Source organism: Pyrus communis, chromosome 13 (assembly GCF_041283825.1).
Source record: "Pyrus communis isolate YQ-2024b chromosome 13, ASM4128382v1, whole genome shotgun sequence".
Lineage (NCBI taxonomy): Eukaryota > Viridiplantae > Streptophyta > Magnoliopsida > Rosales > Rosaceae > Pyrus > Pyrus communis.
Genome location: NC_142577.1, coordinates 29168378 through 29188891, shown reverse-complemented (window position 1 = coordinate 29188891; position 20514 = coordinate 29168378). Strand labels below are relative to the sequence as shown.

General features: G+C 36.8%; 3 protein-coding genes and 1 pseudogene across 4 annotated transcripts; 1 reads left to right on the top strand and 3 right to left on the bottom strand.

Moving 5' to 3' along the window:
• Positions 1 to 3648: 3648 nt before the first annotated feature.
• On the top strand, positions 3649 to 4258 carry LOC148692062 (non-specific lipid-transfer protein 2 pseudogene; annotated as a pseudogene).
• An 825-nt stretch (positions 4259 to 5083) lies between these two features.
• On the bottom strand, positions 5084 to 7622 carry LOC137737704 (uncharacterized). Its single transcript, XM_068477248.2, has 3 exons — positions 7342 to 7622; positions 7036 to 7241; positions 5084 to 5720 (listed from the first exon to the last, which is right to left on the bottom strand). Exons 1-3 carry the CDS (start codon positions 7432 to 7434, stop codon positions 5411 to 5413), a joined length of 609 nt encoding a protein of 202 aa, XP_068333349.1. The 5' UTR covers positions 7435 to 7622; the 3' UTR covers positions 5084 to 5410.
• Positions 7623 to 8991: 1369 nt separating this feature from the next.
• On the bottom strand, positions 8992 to 12554 carry LOC137737430 (uncharacterized). Its single transcript, XM_068476895.2, has 6 exons — positions 11691 to 12554; positions 11401 to 11612; positions 10709 to 10937; positions 10507 to 10592; positions 10339 to 10430; positions 8992 to 9745 (listed from the first exon to the last, which is right to left on the bottom strand). The coding sequence occupies exons 1-6, from the start codon at positions 12000 to 12002 to the stop codon at positions 9513 to 9515; spliced, it is 1164 nt and encodes a 387-aa protein (XP_068332996.1). The 5' UTR covers positions 12003 to 12554; the 3' UTR covers positions 8992 to 9512.
• A 1791-nt stretch (positions 12555 to 14345) lies between these two features.
• Positions 14346 to 17439, bottom strand: LOC137736496 (putative F-box protein At4g22165). 2 transcript variants are annotated; one of them, XM_068475760.2, is made up of 2 exons: positions 17321 to 17439; positions 14346 to 15978 (listed from the first exon to the last, which is right to left on the bottom strand). In XM_068475760.2, the coding sequence occupies exon 2, from the start codon at positions 15962 to 15964 to the stop codon at positions 14756 to 14758; it is 1209 nt and encodes a 402-aa protein (XP_068331861.2). In that variant the 5' UTR covers positions 15965 to 15978; positions 17321 to 17439; the 3' UTR covers positions 14346 to 14755. The 2 variants fall into 2 exon arrangements, with proteins under 2 accessions (XP_068331861.2, XP_088539399.1); XM_088683273.1 differs by having other exon boundaries at positions 17217 to 17420.
• Positions 17440 to 20514: the final 3075 nt, after the last annotated feature.

Here is a 20514-nt window from a genome sequence, read left to right as displayed (position 1 = left end):
TTATTTTTTTTATTGCGGATCTGCTACTTTTTGTTGGATTGAAGCAAATAACGTTAATATTTTGTTATATATATCATCGGTTTTTGTTTTCTTCATTATTCTGCTTCTTAGTCCAACACTGCACTAAACGTTTCACTAAGATAGTCCAGTTTAGTCTAGTCTAAACTAGTTCAGCTTAATCTCTGCAGCTAGTCTAGTCCGAGACAATATGGTGCAACAAACGCACCCTTAGAGTTTTGCACAATGTTTTATAAAATTGACATATGAATTAACTTTAAACTGTGAAGTAACAAATTGTTTATGAATAGTCTATTTTTAAAAGAATCTCGTTAGCATTTGTCAATTTATATTAAGAAAATGGAGTACTGTTTAGAATCCAAACTATATTGATTTGAGGAGAAAAGTTTTAATTAATATAGTAATCAACTATTTGCTAATAAGTAGTAGCAGGAGTAGGATTATTAAACTTACGTTCTTTAATTAAAACATTTGATCTAGCCGTTTATGACAGTATAAAATATGGCCATTCGTAAAGCATCTCTTATAAATAAAACACGGTTTTCCATGCTAAGGTTAGTTTCAACCCTACAATGGTTCCACACTCACACTGATATTGGTTTCACACTTGTGAGAAGTTTCTTATACATGAATGAATTCTTATGTACAAACAATCGCATGTAACGTTTTTCATATAAGTGGAATCACCGGTGAGTATAAATAATATCAAACTACAAAACGTTTAAATTTTACAGTTCAAACACTTCAGCCGTCAATCGAACACTAAATTTTCTCATAAACACGAGGTGGTCAGTCTATCATACTAAATATTTCCTCAAAACACACTGACATTTTAGTATGAAGCGAAGAGAGGCGCAGCCCCAACAAGTGCATTTTAGAGTGATGATTGTTCCACGCAGGTTTCAAACCGTTAATGGGGACAAAATATGATTACGGTCACTGACTCACTGGTCACTATCTGCTCCGATGATGACCTTATTAAAGTCATTGGAAATATGGCCATAAGTCTCTTGCTGACGTGGCATTGAATGAAAAAGGGATAGTCGAAAATATCGCGAGAAAATGATATAGAAGATGGCGATAAATTGACATGTGAACACTTGAGGCTACTGAGAGGGAGTCTAGAGAGTAGCCGTTTGTCAGCGGTGAGGCCCACTCTATAAAGCTCCCTACTTTACAGAGACTGGAGAGTAAATAATTTATTTTTGGAGGGCTTGAATGCAAATAGAGAATTCAGAAAAGAACGACACCGTTTTGGGTGCAAGAAAACAGGGTCCACCTGAAGTACCATGACGGGGACCAGAAGAAGATGCTGGAGATACTTGCTGGATGCAAGAAAACAGGGTCCACTTTTCGTGTGGGTGGCCGTAATGTAGATGGCGTTTTCAAGGTGAAATTTGTAGATGGAAAGCAAACATGGGAGGGACGCGGTCAAAGTGACAGTATTTTATACCTGTCATGCGGTTTCGTGTGTTTATACCTTTCCACGTAGCGTTATGTGATTGGTTAAAAATATCGTCGTCATGTTGCGTATAATTTGTTCTCGTGGTTTTGAGGCATCTGGTGAGTTTGATGGATCGCTAGCTCATGGCAACATGTCAGCCACTGGAATCAAAGAGCCTAGATAAGACAACTACTTGCATTCGGAAAAAAAATATGATCATGGTAATCAAATTCATCTGTAAGACTAATACAAGGGCAACTTATTTTATCTTCGAAACAAACAATTCAATCAAAACCAAGTAATAAAAAGTAAAAATCCAATAAAAATTTACTCTTTCCTACTCTCCCAGCCAATTTGTTTGTTTCTAACTTGTATTCTGCTGCTGTCTCAGCGGCCATAAGCGTGGTTCTTGGAAGCTGAGTTTCAGTCGTGTGCCGGGCGGCGGTTGCTGATCAAGCACCGCAGCCGGCACTTGCAGCGGCGCAATTAGAACCGTAAGTATCGTGACCGGTGGTGGCGGCTTTGTCTTTGGGCACGCCATCTGCACAGGAGAAGATGATGGCTGAGATAACAACAAAGGTGGCTAGGGCTGCCCACAACATCACAAAAACTGCTGCACTGCCGCCGCTTAAACCACTCCCTCCACCTCCGAGCTCTTTCCAGTCCATCGCCATATGACTTGATAAATTGCAAGCTCCTACCTTCTCTCTTAGAAATGGCTGATAAGTAGTCTAATTTTATCGAAAGGGTGTTTTATTTCTTTCCAATTGCTCTCATACATAGTGATTGGTGGTCCATTACCCTTCTCCACGTTGGAGTGGTGTGCGTGTGTGTATATACAGACGCACGTTAAAATGGCTAAATTAAAAATATGGTCAACCCAAAGTGTAGAAGCATCCGAAGTTTTAGTGAAATTATGGACCGCGAAGTTTGAGGGAGATCGAACTCGGATGCAGAGAGACGGACACATTATACCGTCAACTGGTCGAACTCTGGGATGCCGGCTTTCTTCAAAAAAAAAATGAGAATAGCAAGAAAGGGAAGGCCTAGAGATTAAGGAAGACTTAGTGGTCTCCAACTCTCCTTTGTTTTATATAAGATATATACACGTATATCTTTTTTCGTATCTATATGTATACATACTTTTCTTGCTATACATACTAAATAGTTTAGTGGAAATTAATTTTGCATAAATTAAGATGATCAATCTTCAAGAATCTGGCATTGATGGGTAACTAACCATAACCTGTAAACAGCTAATCACACCAAATTAAACTAATCTAAATAGACCTAACAGATTGCTGACTCATGCATATATCATCTTTAACATCAAACTGTTGAATCTGTTGACTCCAGAGGGTACTTTTTAAGATGAGCAAGCTAGCTGAGACTGACTGACGATCTTCTACATTATTTTCCTTTGTTCTTCTGTGCCTTGAACCGTTTGTTTAAACTTTTTAGGGCCACTACTGAATCAACCCTGCTGCTTCTCAAATTTTAGGCAGACCGAGCTTCAATGCTGGACGACGCGATTAAATACTTCAAATATCTCCTCACATCAATCTGCCTCTTTCTTTTCAGTTAAACTTTTAATTGCCTTAATAAAATGTTACTTGTTATGTACATGATTAGACGACGTTCATGGGTGGATGAGCTGTGTACTAGATTTCAAGTATAATAATATAATTGATTAAAAAATTTAAAAAAAAAATTCTAATTAATTGTATTGTGACATTTTGTATATCTAAACGTATCATCGGCACACTGAAAAAATTTCTTATAATCTTCAGTTCTTGACATCATTTTGGATCCAAAAAATTCTTTGAACATTGACCAAATGAAATTAGTACCTCTGCTGAACAGATTGCAAATATACGATTTTTCGGTGTTGAGTTGAGCTAATCATCATTACAACGCCAGTGTAAAAGTAAAAGAATTTGCTTTGGAAAAAAAAATTAGGGAAGGTCGATTATGATCAATGTAAAATGGAGTATAATATTATTTCAATGGGAATATAATTGTTTACCATCTTATTTATCATCGTCATAGAAGTTTAAATTCGAAATTTGTCCAATAAATAGACACAAATCTTAAAAATTAAACTCATCCAACAATAATAATTATGGTGATAAACGCAGTAGAAGAGTATTGTGTTTAATGTTTGATAACTTTTATGGAGATCTCCGACTAATTGTACGAATCACTGTCCCTGGCCACTCTTGTATAAATAGCCAAGAGATCTGACTGGAGCTGCACCTGCACTGCACCAACATTTATATAGTTGACTACATTGCTTCAACTCAAGTTTGAAGATGATGAGATCAATGTCCTACTACAACCTTGGAATATTGTGTGTTGTAGTCGGGGGAACCCAGGTGGGTGAGGCAGCGGTGACTTGTAACCCAATGGAGCTAGCCCCGTGCGCCGCTGCAATCATGTCCTCGAACTCTCCCACCGCCGTGTGTTGCAAAAAACTCAAGGAGCAGAGCCCTTGCCTCTGCCAGTTTGTGAAGAACTCCAACCTCCAGAGGCTTGTCAACTCCCCAAACGCCAAGAAGGTCGCCGACGCTTGTGGTTCTCCATTCTCCACATGCTAATCTCTTTGATTAAGCCTGATTAGCCTTTAATCTCAGCTACCACTTTCTTATTTATCATCTTAATTATCAGCTGCTAATAGCTAATAGTAGTGGCGTTTGTGCTTGTGGGAGATGGATTTATCATGAATTTCAAAGTTGTTAGTGAAGAAGCCTTGAACTTGAAGGTACATTAATCAAGCTTTTTACTACATTTATTTTATTTGAACATCATTCCACTTCCACTGTGATGATTTAAGATGGAGTTTTACATACTCCAGCTCATTGAGCTCAAGAAACTTGATCTAATTTTCTTAAAAAAAAAAACAGAAACTTCATCGATCCGTTGCTAAAGAAAGCATTCAGATTGATTCACTGATTCGTTGATAAAAAAAGTATAAAATTCAATCCATATGAATAGCACTATTGATTCTTTTTAGTACTGCATCTTCATTTGTAGATGAAAAGTTTTATGTTTGATTCTCGTCAATAAAAAATTCGTATCAAATTATTATAGCTAATTCATTGTGAGGCTTAACCAATTTTCCTTCCGTTCATGTAAATAATATCGTATGTATTTAAAAAAAAAAAAAAAAAGCACTATTGATAAATGTGAAGTAAGCTAGTTGGCAAAACAGCATATCCATGCTTTTGTACTCGAGTTTGAAACTTCCAATTTTCTTTTCACAGTATATCACACGAGAGAGAGATGATAAATTTTTAAATCCCAATTGTTTGAATGAAATTTTTTTAGTATGTGATCGATATTTGATAATTATATCATTCATATTTGATCGATCTGTTGTTAGATATTTGTCATTGATTAGTTTATCAATTGAAATTCGGTTTCTGATTGTCAAAAACAACAGTCCCCTAGAGTTACTTCTCTGATTACAATTTTTTATTGGGTGCTCTTGCCTGATCCAAAGAACCAAAGGTTCTAAAATGCATTAATCGGGTAGCGGACATGGACCTTACCTAGACGGGGCTAGGCATTACGTTTATGGATTAATCGGGACGGTGGCCAGCCACAACGTCTAAGCGGGAATTTTTATAATAGTGCTGCATAGATATTTATATACCAAAACACAACGTACATACGCATACCACAAATTCAGAAGATTGAAGTGAAGAAAAATGGAAAATCAACCAAAAAAAGTTGGGGAATATATATGATTGGGGAATTTATACTTCCACTTCTAACATATATATGATGACATAGCATATACAAGTCTCCAGCTCATTTCATATTTTGCTCCCACCATTTCTTTCCCCTCGATTGACAAAAGCCACCAAAACTGCGGAATTGATGATCTTCTTCTCAATCTCATACCACAATCACCGACCCCCCAAAAGAACGAACCTAACAGCAGAATTATACCTTCTGAAATCCACTGGTTTGTTGTTCCTGCTGCTCGTGCTGCCCGTAGTTAGAACTGCTCATGTCGAGGCCTTCGTTTCGGTGCTTCTCCCATCCCCCAGTATCAGCTTTGGAATGTGCCCAGTAGTAAAGACTTGATCCTGCCAGTGACAACAGCGTAAGAGCAGCGCCGGCGGCAAACACGCCCTTGCGCAGAGTAGCACAGGACAAGTCATCTACTTTGAAGATTCCCCGGTACTTGGTGTGGTATGCATTCTTTGCCGACCCAGCCAACAAGCACGCCTCCGCTCCCAAAAAGGTTGTCCTGGTTAATTCACAGTTCAGAAGCTTCAGATTTTGGTTTTAGCAAAACCAAGCAAATGGGATTGCCATTTACACAAACACAATGCTAGAGAGTAGAGAACAACGTTCGCTCAAGGATGGGCTCGTTTGGAAGTGCTTTTAAAATGACTGAAAGTGTTTTTAGTGAAATTATTTTTGGGTTTCAATAGCAATTGAAATGCTTTCTTCAGGAAAATTCACTTGCATTTTTACTAAGAATTAGTTCTAAAAGCACTTTCATCAAAGTGCTTTTAGCCATTTTAAAGCCTTTTCAAAGGAGTCCTAAGCACACAACCACAAGTAAGCAGTTAGATCATAGCACACTACCACAAGCAAGCAGTTAGATCATCCAAAGGAACACCATACTAACCAAATGAGCAAGTGAATTAGCTACTTTGACTATTTCTAACTAGTGTGGAAGGATTAACACCGTTGATCAAATCATCAAACCATGATTAAGAAATTAAAAATGATTAGAGTAAATTGTAGCAATGATCTCTCAATTTTAGTCAAAATAGAGTAATGGTCCCTCAACTAAAAGTCTATTACCATTGGTTATTCAACTCATCAAAATGTGTAGTTATAGTATTTTTCGTCAATTCTAACGTCAAAATAAGTTATATTAGAAGGACTATTGCTACCATTAGGGTCCCTCAACTTATTAAAACGTGTTGATATAATCATTTTCGTCAACTTCGTCAGAATTTTATCAAAATGAGTTAGTTTAAAAAAACCATTGCAACAATTGGGATCCCTCAACTCATTAAAATGTGTAAATATGATTATTTTTGTCAACTTCGTCATAATTTTATCAAAATGAGTTCGTTTAAAAAAATCATTGCTACAATTGGAATCCCTCAACTTATTAAAACGTATAGATATAATCATTTTCGTCAACTTCGTCAGAATTTTATCAAAATGAGTTAGTTTAAAAAAATCATTGCTACAATTGAAATCCCTCAACTCATTAAGACGTATAGATATAATCAGTTTCGTCAACTTCGTCAGAATTTTATCAAAATGAGTTAGTTTAAAAAAACTATTGCTACAATTAGATTAAAATTGAGGGATTATTGTTCTAATTGGGTTAAAATTGAGGAATTATTTCTCCAGTTGGATTAAAGTTAAGAAACCAATAATAATTGATTTTTAGTCGAAGAATCATAGCTAGACATTTTGATGAGTTAAATTAACGGTAATGAATATTTTTATTGAGCGATAATTATTTAATTGAGATAAAGTTGAGTGACTATTTACTCAAATGATTATGGAGAGGCGAAAAAATGGGTAAAAATTACCAGGAGAAGACGAAGAAGAAGACGGTCCAAGTGGTGGAGGAGCCAGTGACTAGACCTTTGCCGCAGCAGAGACACCTGGTGACGACGTTAAGCACCGTCTGGCTGACGACAAGCAGCCCAAACGCCGCTAATCCGTACACCGTGGAGGCGTCCGTGCCGTACACGCAGTAGGTACGCTCGTCGTACTCATCGGGCACTATCTTCGCCTAATTCACAGACACAAACAGTTACAGTTAGGGGTTGAAGGACTTAAATATAAAAATTAAAACTTCAAACAGACAAACTGAGGGAGATGGGGGTGGATACCGTGCTACGGCGTCGTTCGGCGCCGACGGCGAAGATGAAGGCGATGAGGTGGAGGGAGGTAACGATGGCGACTATGGGTATCGAGACTGCCATTGTTTTCTCTCTCTCTCTCTGGGAGTGTGTGGGGTTGGTACAGAGAAATCTCTCTCTGCTTTTGAAAGAAAAAGTAAAGAAATTTGGGCAACTTTCTTTTTCTTTTGTTTATTTTTTGGTTTGGGTGAAGAAAAATCGGGAATTTGTCGCTGCTTTTTAGCTTACGTTGGATTGGATTCCTACACTTCGAGTTGAATAACGCTATTAATTTATATAGATTAAATTTACAAAAATTAAATGATATGTTATCAATAAAAAATAAGATTTAATTATTAATTTTTATGTCATTTAGTTTACAAAATTATAATTAGATTTAGTATCCTTAGCATTACTCAGATTTCAATTTTCAACCTTTTTACATAGAGGAAATAACTCAACTACTTTATTTATATACGATTCATTCTCGACACATTTATTTACATACGACAAATTACTAAATCTAATATGTAAATAACACACATCTGACGACGTGAAATACGTGCGGTCGTTCTTCACACATGTAACAACATGTTTTTGAAGGAATTGGTGTTACGTGACGCTGAGTTATTATACTTACTTGTATTTCACATCATTCCGGTGTGAAATTAAATTGGGTTATTCGACTCTTTATATTTATGAGAGGGAAAAAATAAAAAAGAAGAGGAGCCATCTAAAGTTTGTCTTCAAGTGTGGTGGTGGATGTGGGACCGTTTTATAACATGTATCCAGATAATAATTGTGGACAGATTGCAAGAGCGCGGGTGGGGTTGTCGGATTGCCAGCCTCCCCGGTTGTCTTACCGGAAATAGCAGGTCACCCTTTTTAAATCATTGATGGTGGTTGGATGCTGGTTGGATGCTGATTGATCCGCTGCCCAAGCCACTGTCCACATCACTAAACCAGCAAAGACTAATTAATCTCAACAATTGGGCTCACTAAAAAAACAGCAGCCCATTCCATATTGGGCCTCTACTGTATGTTAGATATGGCATGGGCCAGAATTGTGTGCCTTTTTAAAGAAACCCACCACTAGTGAAACCCCACAAATAAGATAGAAGCTTATAAATATTTTAGCGTTTCAAAAACACTTGCATACTTCCTTGCAAGAAGAACAAGTTATGTAGTTCTTACAGGATTCGCTTGAAGTGCTTTTTCAAAAGGGACTTGCATTTTTACTAAAGATTAGTTTGAAAAACATTTTCTTACAAAAATGACTGGTGTGATATCAAGCGAATACAATTTGGAGACCAAGTTTCACGACCTGCGGATTAATAACGATGCTGATTAACTTCTCCTCACTTGCAATTTCTTATGAAAGAAACGTATGCCCTACAAATCTGAGCTTAAAATCTCTTCTTCCAAGTTCCAACTCCCCAAACTTGATTTCATTTAGCAAGAGAAACAGATGACAAACCAGACAGAAAACCAAGGTAGCGAGTTTAAAGCGTTACAGTTTCCGAATTTCACAAGAATGTCTACTTAATCATCAGGCAACAACTAACCAAATCTCTTAAAACACAATTAAATCATTTGATGCAGTTAAATATCAATGTAACGGATGCGATTCAGATACAGATATGGGGAAGAAAAAACTAACACTGGCAATTATCTCTACATCAAAATCCCCCTGTAGATAGGATTACATACTAATAATTAACATCATATCATGGCACAAAAAAGAGCCTGGTTCTTCTCTCTTATATTTAACGTACTCTTCTTACTACCAACAAAATACAGCGGAAACGAGCAAGATAAAAGCTTGCTTACATCAAAAGCAGTAACTTCCATTTAGAGCTAGACCTTTGTAGATTATCTAACTATATTTTCCTTCTATTCACTTCTTACTGAGCCTCTCTCATCTCATGCCAAAAGCTCACTTTTCTTCTGTGGGTTACCCTTCATCCTTTTCTTTCTTTTTTCGTTTTCCTTTTCTTTTCTTTCTCCGGTAGTAAATAACAGAAAACCACACGACAGAATCACCGCACACCAACTTGCCACCAAGAGTTAAACAAAATAAAGACTTTTCACAAGTAACCCACGCAAACAGGCTTCACTTCTATAACGGTGGTAGTAGCATCACAGTTAGCATCATCTTGATATCATCTACGGCTAAAAAACAGAAAATCTGGGTGATTGACCTGATGCTTTCTTAGAAAGTCGTCAGCAGCCTGCAAAAGAGAGCTGGCTAACTGGCGTTCACATCCACCACTCGGCGTCCACAAGGAACCTCTGAATTTGTATGATGCAAGGCCAAAAGCAGGTAACGACATCTTAGGGACACCGTCCATGTCACTTGGATGTGTCAATACAGGAGCCCGGTCATCTTGTACACCTGAAACATAATCAACAAAGAGACAAGATTATCAAACACCTCTCAGAATAGATACAAATCTTATACATTATTCTAAAGCAAACAACTATCACAGCTAAAATCTAGTCATACTTCACACGTAATGAAGTCATCCTCGATATCTGTCTACCAGATTGCATGTCCATTTTGATATGGAACATGCATGCATGTACGGGAGATAAGACAAGATTAACTTGGGCATTATGCAGATATCAGCATATGCGGTGCACTGACAATAATTTTCTTTAATCAACAGTGCAAAATGCCCATATGCAGTAAATGCTAAAATTAAAAGACACAATCTATAAGAAAATCAATCAACTACATAAGTAGTTGCAGAAATATATATTTCCTTATCTAAGTACGCCCTATGAATAAAAGATATATGATCAGACCAAAGCACCAAACGAAACAATGTGGCATCTCACATTATGATGTATGATTAAAACTATAAAATCAGATCAAAACTCCAAACTGAAATAGAGTGCCATCCCAAAGGTATCAATTATGCAGACCAAAAGTCAGGGAGGGAACAAACTTTCACCCTAAGCAAAACTAACAGAACTAAGAATTACCTCTCATAGGTGTACAAAGTGAATGGTACGTTAGAAAGCACGCATCAAGATCCTTTAAAGTTGGTCCTGTTGGAATCCTATATATTGGATACCTGAAAAGGTCACACCAAAACCAATTAGTCACACGACAGTGTACAAAGAGTAAACAAAAACAGAGATTTATAGTACCATGCAACAGATATCCAGCTGGTTGGCAGTAGATCACAGCTTCTTAGTATCTTTAGCTCAGGAAAATGGAACGCGAGATCTAGTATCTGTAGAAAGGGAAAATTCAGAACAAAACCCAAAAAGAGGGAAGTCATAAATACCCGGATACATTACTATTTGTTCAAAACAAAATAACAAGATTAGAGAGAAATGAAATAATAACCTTGTCAGCTAAAGGCTCACGGCAATAAGGAAGGTCCCGTTCAAAATACTCAAACAGTAAGCAACCTTGAGAATTTATAGATTCGCCCTCATCACTGGAGCAGTCTTCGTGGGGTGGTAAATGTGGGTCTCTCAAAGATAATCTTTCTATCGTACGAGGAATTTCGTAATCACAGCTACCGTCACTGCTAGAATCTCTGAAATCACTATCACTGTCCTCATCTGGTCGCCTATCAATAAACGAACATCAAACTTTGAATAACAAATGAAATAATTCATTCCAGTTTTGATGAAAAGAAAATATGTAAACTAAAGTAGGCAAATGTGCAATATTCAGTCAACAATGATTCTGTTAAAAAGCATAGATTCTGATGCAAGGAGTAAACAATCATAGTAATCCATGAAACCCGTTTCCCATAAGTGCACGCGCCATACCATCAAGAACAACAATAAATTCTCGTATTCTGTTTTGGATTTACCTCTGAATACATGCTGGACAAAATACATTTTGCAGAGATATAACAGTACACTTATCCAGCAGACAAAAATTTGGGTACTCACTTATTCACTACCATGAAGAAAATACAAACACTGCATGCGTGTGACTATAAATCAACTAGAACTAAATCGAAATTATTCTACGAAACAAATGATTATCTAATTAAGTCAAAAGTATGGAGTAAAATGTAATACCCTGTCTTCGTTGCCAATTTCGCAGAGTGGCCGTATATTTGAATGCCGGACAAGTAAGGGACGTAGTACTGAACCACAGAGTCACTGTCATTCAAAATCAGAGGTACTCCTGCACCATAAGCACTCCACTCCTTGAAGGACTCCCATAAATCCCCCAGAACGAAGTATGGCTGATATTCCACGTCGCATGTACTCAATCCTCTCATCGTCCTCTGCAACCAAACAATTAATTACAAGATTAACAAACAAAAAAACCCAAAAAGTTGCACAAATTATATTCAAGCAAACACCTTGGAAAGGCACTGGGCCGGGACGGACGGAGAGATCGACTGCAAGAACCGCTCGAGATTACTCAAGGGTTTCACGACGGGCTCAAAAGCAGGCACGGCGACGGGCTGGGGCGGCTCATCAGACCCGGTCCGGTTCTCCGGCTCCCGGTTGGGGTTACCCTTCAAGGAAGGAGATGGACTGGGCGTGACGTCGCTCTGAGCTCTGCGAAGTTGCTCCGCCTTCTGGTTCTGGTGGGCCCTACGAGCTCTCGCCGGGTCGTAAAATCGATCCTCTCCGCGGCCACGCGTGAACGGCAATCCAGTACTCAACATCACGTGAACGGCGAATCCGAAACTTGCTCTACCCTGAATCCGGTCCCCCACTGCACGCAGAGCGTCTTAAACTCTGAAACAGAGTCAACGGGATGGGAACAAATCAAGAACAACTGGGCGGCGGTATTTAGGGGATCGGCGCCTCTGGGGTTTGTCAAAATTAGGGTTAATCGAGAACAATTGGGGGAATCGGATCGGCGGAAACGATAGGGGTTGCGGGGGCCGAGCCGGAACAGCAAAACCCTAAAATGGAGGCTGTGACTGAAATGGATCTGGCGGAAAAAGGAGAAGATGATGATATGGGGTAGGTTTTGAGGGGCAAATCGGTAAAATAAGAGGGGAAAGGGAAGCGATAGGAGGAAGGCGAAAGAAAGAAAGCAAATGGTGAAGCAGGCTCTGAATAAATGGATGGGTACTGCGTAGGGGTAGGAGAAGAACAAAACTATTTTTTTATTATTTTTTAAATATTTATTGTTTAAATATAAATAATTAAAAATCAAATTACCAAGGCTTAATGCGATAGGGGCACTCAATTTGTAAAATTACAATCTTATCTTGGCTGTGAAGCTTTTAGGCGATGGCAATTGAGGTAATTTGAGCGTGTGTGGGAGTGTGGGTATCGATGGGCCATGATTTGAGCGTCATCTAATGACTAAATGGAAAAGATTACTAAACAGGGTTGCGATTGGTGGCATGGAGGCCACACGGATTAGTGATTGAGGTGAGGGACCTAGCTGCTGACACGTGTGATGGAGGGAAACGTTCTACACGTGTATGGCGGGATTCGCTCTGATAAGGGGAGCTGTCTTTTTCCTTCTTATCCGCATCCGATTTTCTCAGAAAATCGAATAGACTTTTTTTATTTATTTATTAATTCTCAACTTAGAGCCACGACCTTTTGGAAGCGTGAGAGTACGCGCCTTTTACGACTTTTGCGCAATAATTGCCACGTTCTAATATTTTTATTTTTATTTTCTCTTTTGGAAGGTTATCTTTTTTATATTGTATTTTTACCTTGTTCGTGCTGTCATGTCACTTCAGAATTCCCAAAAGTAAATAGACATAAATTTTGATTTTTTTTTTCGTTGTACACAAGAGGAGACAAGTGTCGGTCACGTGATAAATATGATAAGAAAGATGCCTTTCCGTGCTTGATCGTCTTCAAGTTTTTTAGGTTGGAAGTTTTAAAGAAATATTCTATTTATTATTTAATATTAACGAAAAATTAAATTTTTATATATTTTTAAAATTAATATATTTGTATTTATCATTTTTTATTAAAACTAAAAAAAAATTGAACTTTTTGCTAGTTTTCTTTTTTCAATTTCTTTTTATGCAAGTGCCATAAAAACAAAGGAAAGTCAGGAATTCCAAAAGGGTTTAAGCAAAAGGAAATGCTACTTTTTATTAGTTTTATTTTTATTTTTATTTTTAATATAATATTTTATAATATTAATAAAAACGTTAACTTAAGTTTTTCGTTCTCATGGTGAATATTGAGATTTTGACTTTCCAATTCTTTCAACAATGCAAATATAATCATGCACCTCTGGAAAGTGTAATTTTTCATTTATATTTTTACAAGAAAGTAAACAAATCTATTTCTTAAAAATAGTCAATATAGTTGTCCAAGCTTTCTTCATAGTCCAAACTTGCTATTAATCTTTCGATCAAATCTCTCAACATATCATGTAATTTAAAGATAATGTTAACACATCATCATTGCATATGAGTAATTTTTATGATCACACGATGTACAATTTCATAATATTATAATATTGTGAGATATAATTGGTGATGTAAAATTTCAACCTTGTTCGACTTAACCGGAGAACGAAAATTGTTCCTTGCATATCCATAAGCCTCCCAAACCCACCAACCGGTCAAGCCCTCCAAAAACACAGTTGGATCTTATCACATTAAAGGTGGGTATAATTCCAATACGTACTTTGACTAATTATTCAATTAGCCATTTCGATTTGTTACAACATGTTCCGAATCTTGTTATATATTTATGAAGATTTAATTCCTCAAGATATTCATGTCTTTTTTCCTGATTAATAAAATCGCTTATTGTCTTGGTTATGTTAACCAAATTGTATTAATTAATTATTTGTATAATCTTCCTCTAGAAAAAGGTAGGTTATCCATTCATTGTCGTTTCGCCAAAAGCACATCTACAAAACGTGTCAACAACATCATCTCGCAATACAGAAACACGACTCGATACACCAAATGTGATATAACATTTGGTGTATTGAATGTAGGTGCTACCATTGTACAGCACTCTGATGCCAAATTAACTTTGAAAAATATAATTACTGCAAGTAAAAGCAGACAAGATTTGTACTGGACCAAAATTCTAATATATAATTACTGCAAGCACCGACCACACACGAAGGTATAGATCTTGTTCACGAATTACATTACATGATAATATAGATTATAAAAGCTTGTAGCCAATAGGAACATACGTGCAACCGAGACATCAAGATGGTGGTATCTCAAGCCTATCATATACCGCCACGTGTTTCAACTTGCCAACATGTCAACATCGCCTACTTCGTTTGGGATACCACCACCTTAGCGTCTCAGTTCCACATAAGTTCATCGCTTTGTACAGTAGTAACTAGAACAAAATGAGCTCCTTCACTTGTATGATATGCTAGCAAACTGTAACAAAATAGCAAAAGAGAATACGCATTTCATGGCACGCCTGCCCCAGCTATGCTTTAACTTACAAGTTACTTCTTTCATCTAAGAGCCAGATTCCTACAGCACCACCATTGGGGGGCAGTGAACCAAATAGGCGCCCAACAGTCTGTATTGCCACGGAACCGAAAATTCTCTTGATTGTCGTCGCCAAGCTTGAACACACCCCAATCCCTTCTGTCTGGATCAAAACGAGCTGGAATTCCATAAAGATGACTAGAATCCCATTCATTCCACCACGGCGCAGCATGATCATTAGAGAAGTAGATACGGTTTGTCATTGGAACACCAAGTTCACCTGAAGAAACAGATCGCGAACAACATTTTCCTAGAAATAGTACTTGATCCCCCAAATCATGTACCCTCTTCCATGCCATCTGGCTGAAATCCAGCTTATATACGTTGAAATCGTGTGTTTCAAGAATAGCATTTGGTTTGGTGCTGTAAAACCTACAAACAAGGAGAAGCTCTCCACAAGATTCCACAAGGTACTTCAGCACAGTGTAACTTTCCTGCTCGTCTTCCTGCTCCTCGGACATTTTTACTTCATGGCAACCTGTTTCTATCTTACAATCATCATCTGTTCTGATGGCAGCAAGCACATCAGTAACCTTGATCTGTGAAATGTTATAATCACTGCTTAGAAGATAGAAACTTCCATCCGAGAAGACAGCATCCTCAAACGGTTCACCATCTAGCTTATGTTTAAGCCATGATTGAGCTCCGTGGACCCAAAATGCAAGCTCCCGGTGTTGACCATGGACGAGCATGCAAACAAAGTTTTCAACAGAGGGAAGTGCTGAGAGAACCATCTTGTGATAAAAATTCCATGTTTTCGGAAGATCAGTTTTCTTCCCAGAGAATGGATTCAACAAGCTAATCTCAAGGTTGAAACAATCGACATCTTTCACTAGAATCAACCAATCTTGATATGATCCCCAACAGTATCTTCCAATAGCCTGATGAAGCACCATCTCCCAATCTTGATTCTGTAATATGCTAAGACAAGTCCTTACATGTCTGTCTTTCTGGCCACACATCATGAGCCACGGGACACCACGCCTTTGCCAACAAGACAGTTCCTGTCCAATAACGTTGCTCCAAGCTCTGCAAACATCACTAACAGAGATACAATCAATCAGAGGCAGTCGCTCAAAGATAATCTCAAGTATACTCTGTGGCAGCTCTGCCCAATCCACATTCATAAGCTTCTCCTTCTTCCGCCTTTTATTTCTCCTTCGACCCATCATGCAGCTCTATGACTCTACAGATAGCAAATAATAGTGCAAATACAACATCAAAAAAGTGTAATAATTACAGCAATAATCTGATGAAACACAAACTCCTTTAAAAAAGCCGAGTACGGAAACAAAATTTTTACGTCAATAGTATAAGCTCAATTCAACAGTCAAAATGATCAGACAACTAAAAAGATTGACATAATTTAAGGGGTGAACATGATCCCCAATCAGTGCAAAAGGATAATAAACTGCATGCCATATTTTGTTTATTCTCAGGAGTACACAGGATTGTCATCTAGCGTTTACGTAGCAGCACCTTGAAATAAACATAACATTCAAATTCGATGTATAACAGATGTGGATAGAAAAATCATATATTTTGTGAAGTAAAATAACTCCCTTACTACCTTGTAACATGCCATCTTATCAGTTCAAAATCAAATTGGAAAAAACTTTCTAGATAATCTTTAAAGCTTTAAAGGTAAATCTCAAAAGTTGGGATGCCATGTTTGACTACAGCGGCAGTAATTGTTCCTCGGAGTCTAGCACTTGACGCAAACAAATAAAATGATTGCCGAAACAAATAAAAGCACGGACACTGAGACACACAAACAATCAAAACCTGAATTGAATTGCAATAACCAAATGATTGCCTAGACATAATATCGTTAAAAGTCTCAACTCCAAGAGAATGCAAGCCCAATAAGTGATCTCTGCAAGAAGGATACCGTATATTATCAACATTCTCAATTTCTTAGTTAAACCCACGAATACGAAGATTATCTTTTACTACGATTCCACAAGCAAATAGCCATTACAATCAAACTGCGTTCGCCGTTTTAACCAACAAAGAATCGTTCCTATGAGTTCAAAAAATTGCAAAAAAGGGCATGAATCCATGATCAATCACAGAAACAAGTGCTCCGATCAAAAACCCTTATAATAAAGTTGGAGGCTTTTTACGTGTTAAGTGCATTTTACTTAATACACAGTTCTTGCATGCAACAATTTAAAGCTATATTAACTCCCTAATCAGTTCCTAACCCACCAAATCATTCCAGATTTTACAATCACAAAATATCCTCCGTCCTTCAAAGCACACAGATATATACATATATACATATAGTTTTCTGGCATCCAGTAAATGCATTAGCCTCTAGTAATTTCGAAGAAAAGGAACCAAAATTTCACCAAAAACAAAAAAGGAAAGAAAATAATGAGTGAAGTGTGACAAGTAAAAAGAAGGGAGAATCCACTTTACCAAACGACGCCCAGGCGTCGGACACGAACGGATAAAACCAGAAGGAAAGTTGCATGCACAGGTTTTTAAAGGAATAAAACGGTAGTCGTTCAGCGGAAACTCACCGGAGCGGAAGGATCCACCAAGCAAGCGGAGGAGCTGCTTCAGCTGAAAGAAGTCTCTGGAAGAAATTGGAAAACACCGGTTCGTCTCCTTCCAATCAAAACGGTGGCGTAAGGGTTGATTCCTCGTTGAATCAAATATTGCCTGGGTCGGGTTAGGCCCAATTTGGGTCTCTAAAACGAGTCATGTATCGGTCCAGTTAGCCCGTCTACTTGTCAGTTTTTTGTTGGGATTGGTGGCCCAGCTTACTTTCAAACCAACGAAAAAGCCCATTTTACTCTCTTTATTTAAGGTAAAATAGAAAAATAATTTAGGGAGAATATTTTTATTTGGTCAAAAATTAGGGAGAAATTAAATATATGCAGTCTTGAATTTATGACTTTCTTCCATTTTGATCTTTTGCTTTCAATTTGGCTCTGGGTCTTCTACTTTTCAAAACGTGCTAATTTATCATCGATTGTCAATTTTATCACACTTTTTGTAGTTTTCTTCAGTTGAACATATGAAAATAACTCGTAATTTAAGACATAGGCAAAACGACACGACATTGAATAACTAAATTGAAAGTTTAAGATGCCGCTTAGCAGTATGATGTGACTTAGCTCAAATTTTATCGTATTTAGTATAATACGTATAAAATGTAAATTTAAAATTGAAAGTGCAAATTGAAATAAGGGGCTAAGTTCAAAGAGATTTTTTAATGTGTTTGGAACACAGAACAAAACACCACTTGTTACTGTATAACTAGAAGGACATTTGAAAGGAAAAAAAAAATTCTCCAATTATATAACAACATGTCGTGTCCAGCCCCAAATTCAAAGTGCAAATTGAAATATGGGGCAAAGTTCATTGCCGTAAGCCTAAGGTTTCCAAAAACATCAATTTCCACTTGCTAGTTGGCGCCTATTTTCAGTAGAAAATTGCACTTCCCCACTTGGACGAAGGTCCATTTTTAGACCTTGACAGAGATAAAAGTTGGGCCAAAATGCATGGACACCGGACCTTTGAAGAAACACAGGCACGTCAAGAGAAAGAGGTACAACATCAAACCTTGAATCTTTGATTGCCTTTTTAGTTGTCTTCTTTATTCCAAATGGTCGGTTTGAATGGGGCGGGACCTTTAAGGGAAAGAGGAAAATAATAATTAGTTGTAGGACTCATTTTACATATAATTTCAACGATCTGAACTGTTTATTTTGTAAGTCTGGATTCATAAATCATCATTGAAATTTTTTAATTTAAACCAAAACCATTTGACTATTTAATAATCACAATGAAATTTAAAAAATAAACAGTTCGAATTATTGAAGTTCGATATGGTCTGAATCCCACAACTAATCTCCATTGTAAAAAAAAAAAGGGGAATGCCTTTCCTTAAAGATATTCTTTTTATTCTCTTCTATTTTCCCAAAAGCTTTGACGGGAACTAATATCTCACATTATCTAAACTAGTTAGTGCTGCGAGAAAAACTTGTGTAAAAATATTTGGTTACGTTATTTGTAGAATATATTTTATAAATCATGGAACATCATGTATTTTAATTTCATTTAAGAGTTCGCTTGGATATGTTTTTAAACTAATTGAAAGAGTTTTTAGTGAAAATATTTTAAGAACCAATTTTAAGTAAAAATGAAAGTAAATATTGAAAAAGCACTTAAAATGCTTATTAGAAGAAGCACATAACTGATACTCCTTACAGAAAGCATTTCAAATGCTTTTGGAACCCGAAAATATTTTTTCTAAAAACACTTTCAGTCGTCTTAAAAACACATACAAACGAACCCTAAATCTTTGGATCTGTACTTTATTTAATAATTGTTCCTGTTCAGCGCTACCAAATATTTTCTCAGAAATTAAATATTAAAACTCCATGTCAAACATCTATATTCGTATTGCTGACAATTTGGGTCTTGTACTTCAAGAAGTTTTATATTATAGCATAGCTTTTTCACGGTCAAGATAACATACTATAATATATTATTAAGAGGATGGTTAAGATTGGATATTATTATAATAATTTAAGAATCATAAAGTTTGAAACTATTACAATAACTTAGAAAATGTGGGGTTTTAAATTCGGAACACATGTGTTGAAACCCAACACCAATTATTTAGACCAAATTTGCAAAACATGTTATATGTCACCGATATAAAATAAGTACGTTAATCAATATTTAAGTAATAATTCAATCATTAGCATCCACATCATATGTTTTACAAAATTTAGTCTAAATAGTTAGTTTCATTACCCTTCCACTAAGATATTGGACAACGTACGTAAAAAATAAATAACTCATATTTATAAAGTGGACCTCACAAAAACTAAAATAGACGGTTTAAACTATTAAAATATACAAAGTATACCTCACAAAAAAAATTGATGCCACCAATCCGCTCTTATATATATATTACACTAATTTTCACAAGCTTCAAAATTATCGGCTTTTTTGTATTTTTTGTTTTAAGTATTCTTGAATGTATTACTCATCGGATGACAAAAAATTGACCATAGTAACGGTGACAATGATTTTTCAGTCCTCTAAAAACGCATTTGTACCAGGTGATCGTTTACTTTTATGCACATGAATAGAAACCGCATGCATCATGTGACGGTTGTGTATATGTGTGGTACTTATATGACCAAGTCTTTTTTGCTTTGGTCGCCAGTTGCTACTTTTGCTGTTAATATGAAGATACTATTTAGATATGCACTAGGTCTACTTTTTTTTCTTGATAAAATGAGGAGAGAGAATTCTTGTCCGACTCTAATAATCCTTATCATAAGTTACTGTTTCAAAATGTAATGACTTTTTCTTTCTTTGAAAAACATATGAGGGTAATTATTATTCCCAATTGAAAGTAAAAGCTTTTGACCTTATGGAGAAAGAATTGAGATTTTTTCAAAATTTTAGTGTCTAGAGCCTAAGGATCAAGAAATCTGAGCTGCTTGTGTGAAAGAGAAATCGAAGTCTTTGGTTTGTGTGAGGTGGATCATCGGAATAAGTTAATGGGGACAGTCCAATTCAATTCAAGTAGTTTGGATTGCCTAATCCTTAGGCTTCGACCAGTGAGATTCATGGTTGATCTTTGTCCGTGGGGAAGGCATGTGAAGGTAGGCGAAATTTTGACAAGACTGCTTGATTATGGCAGCTCTTATATTAGCATAATCAACATGAGGTTGGGATCAGATCAAAA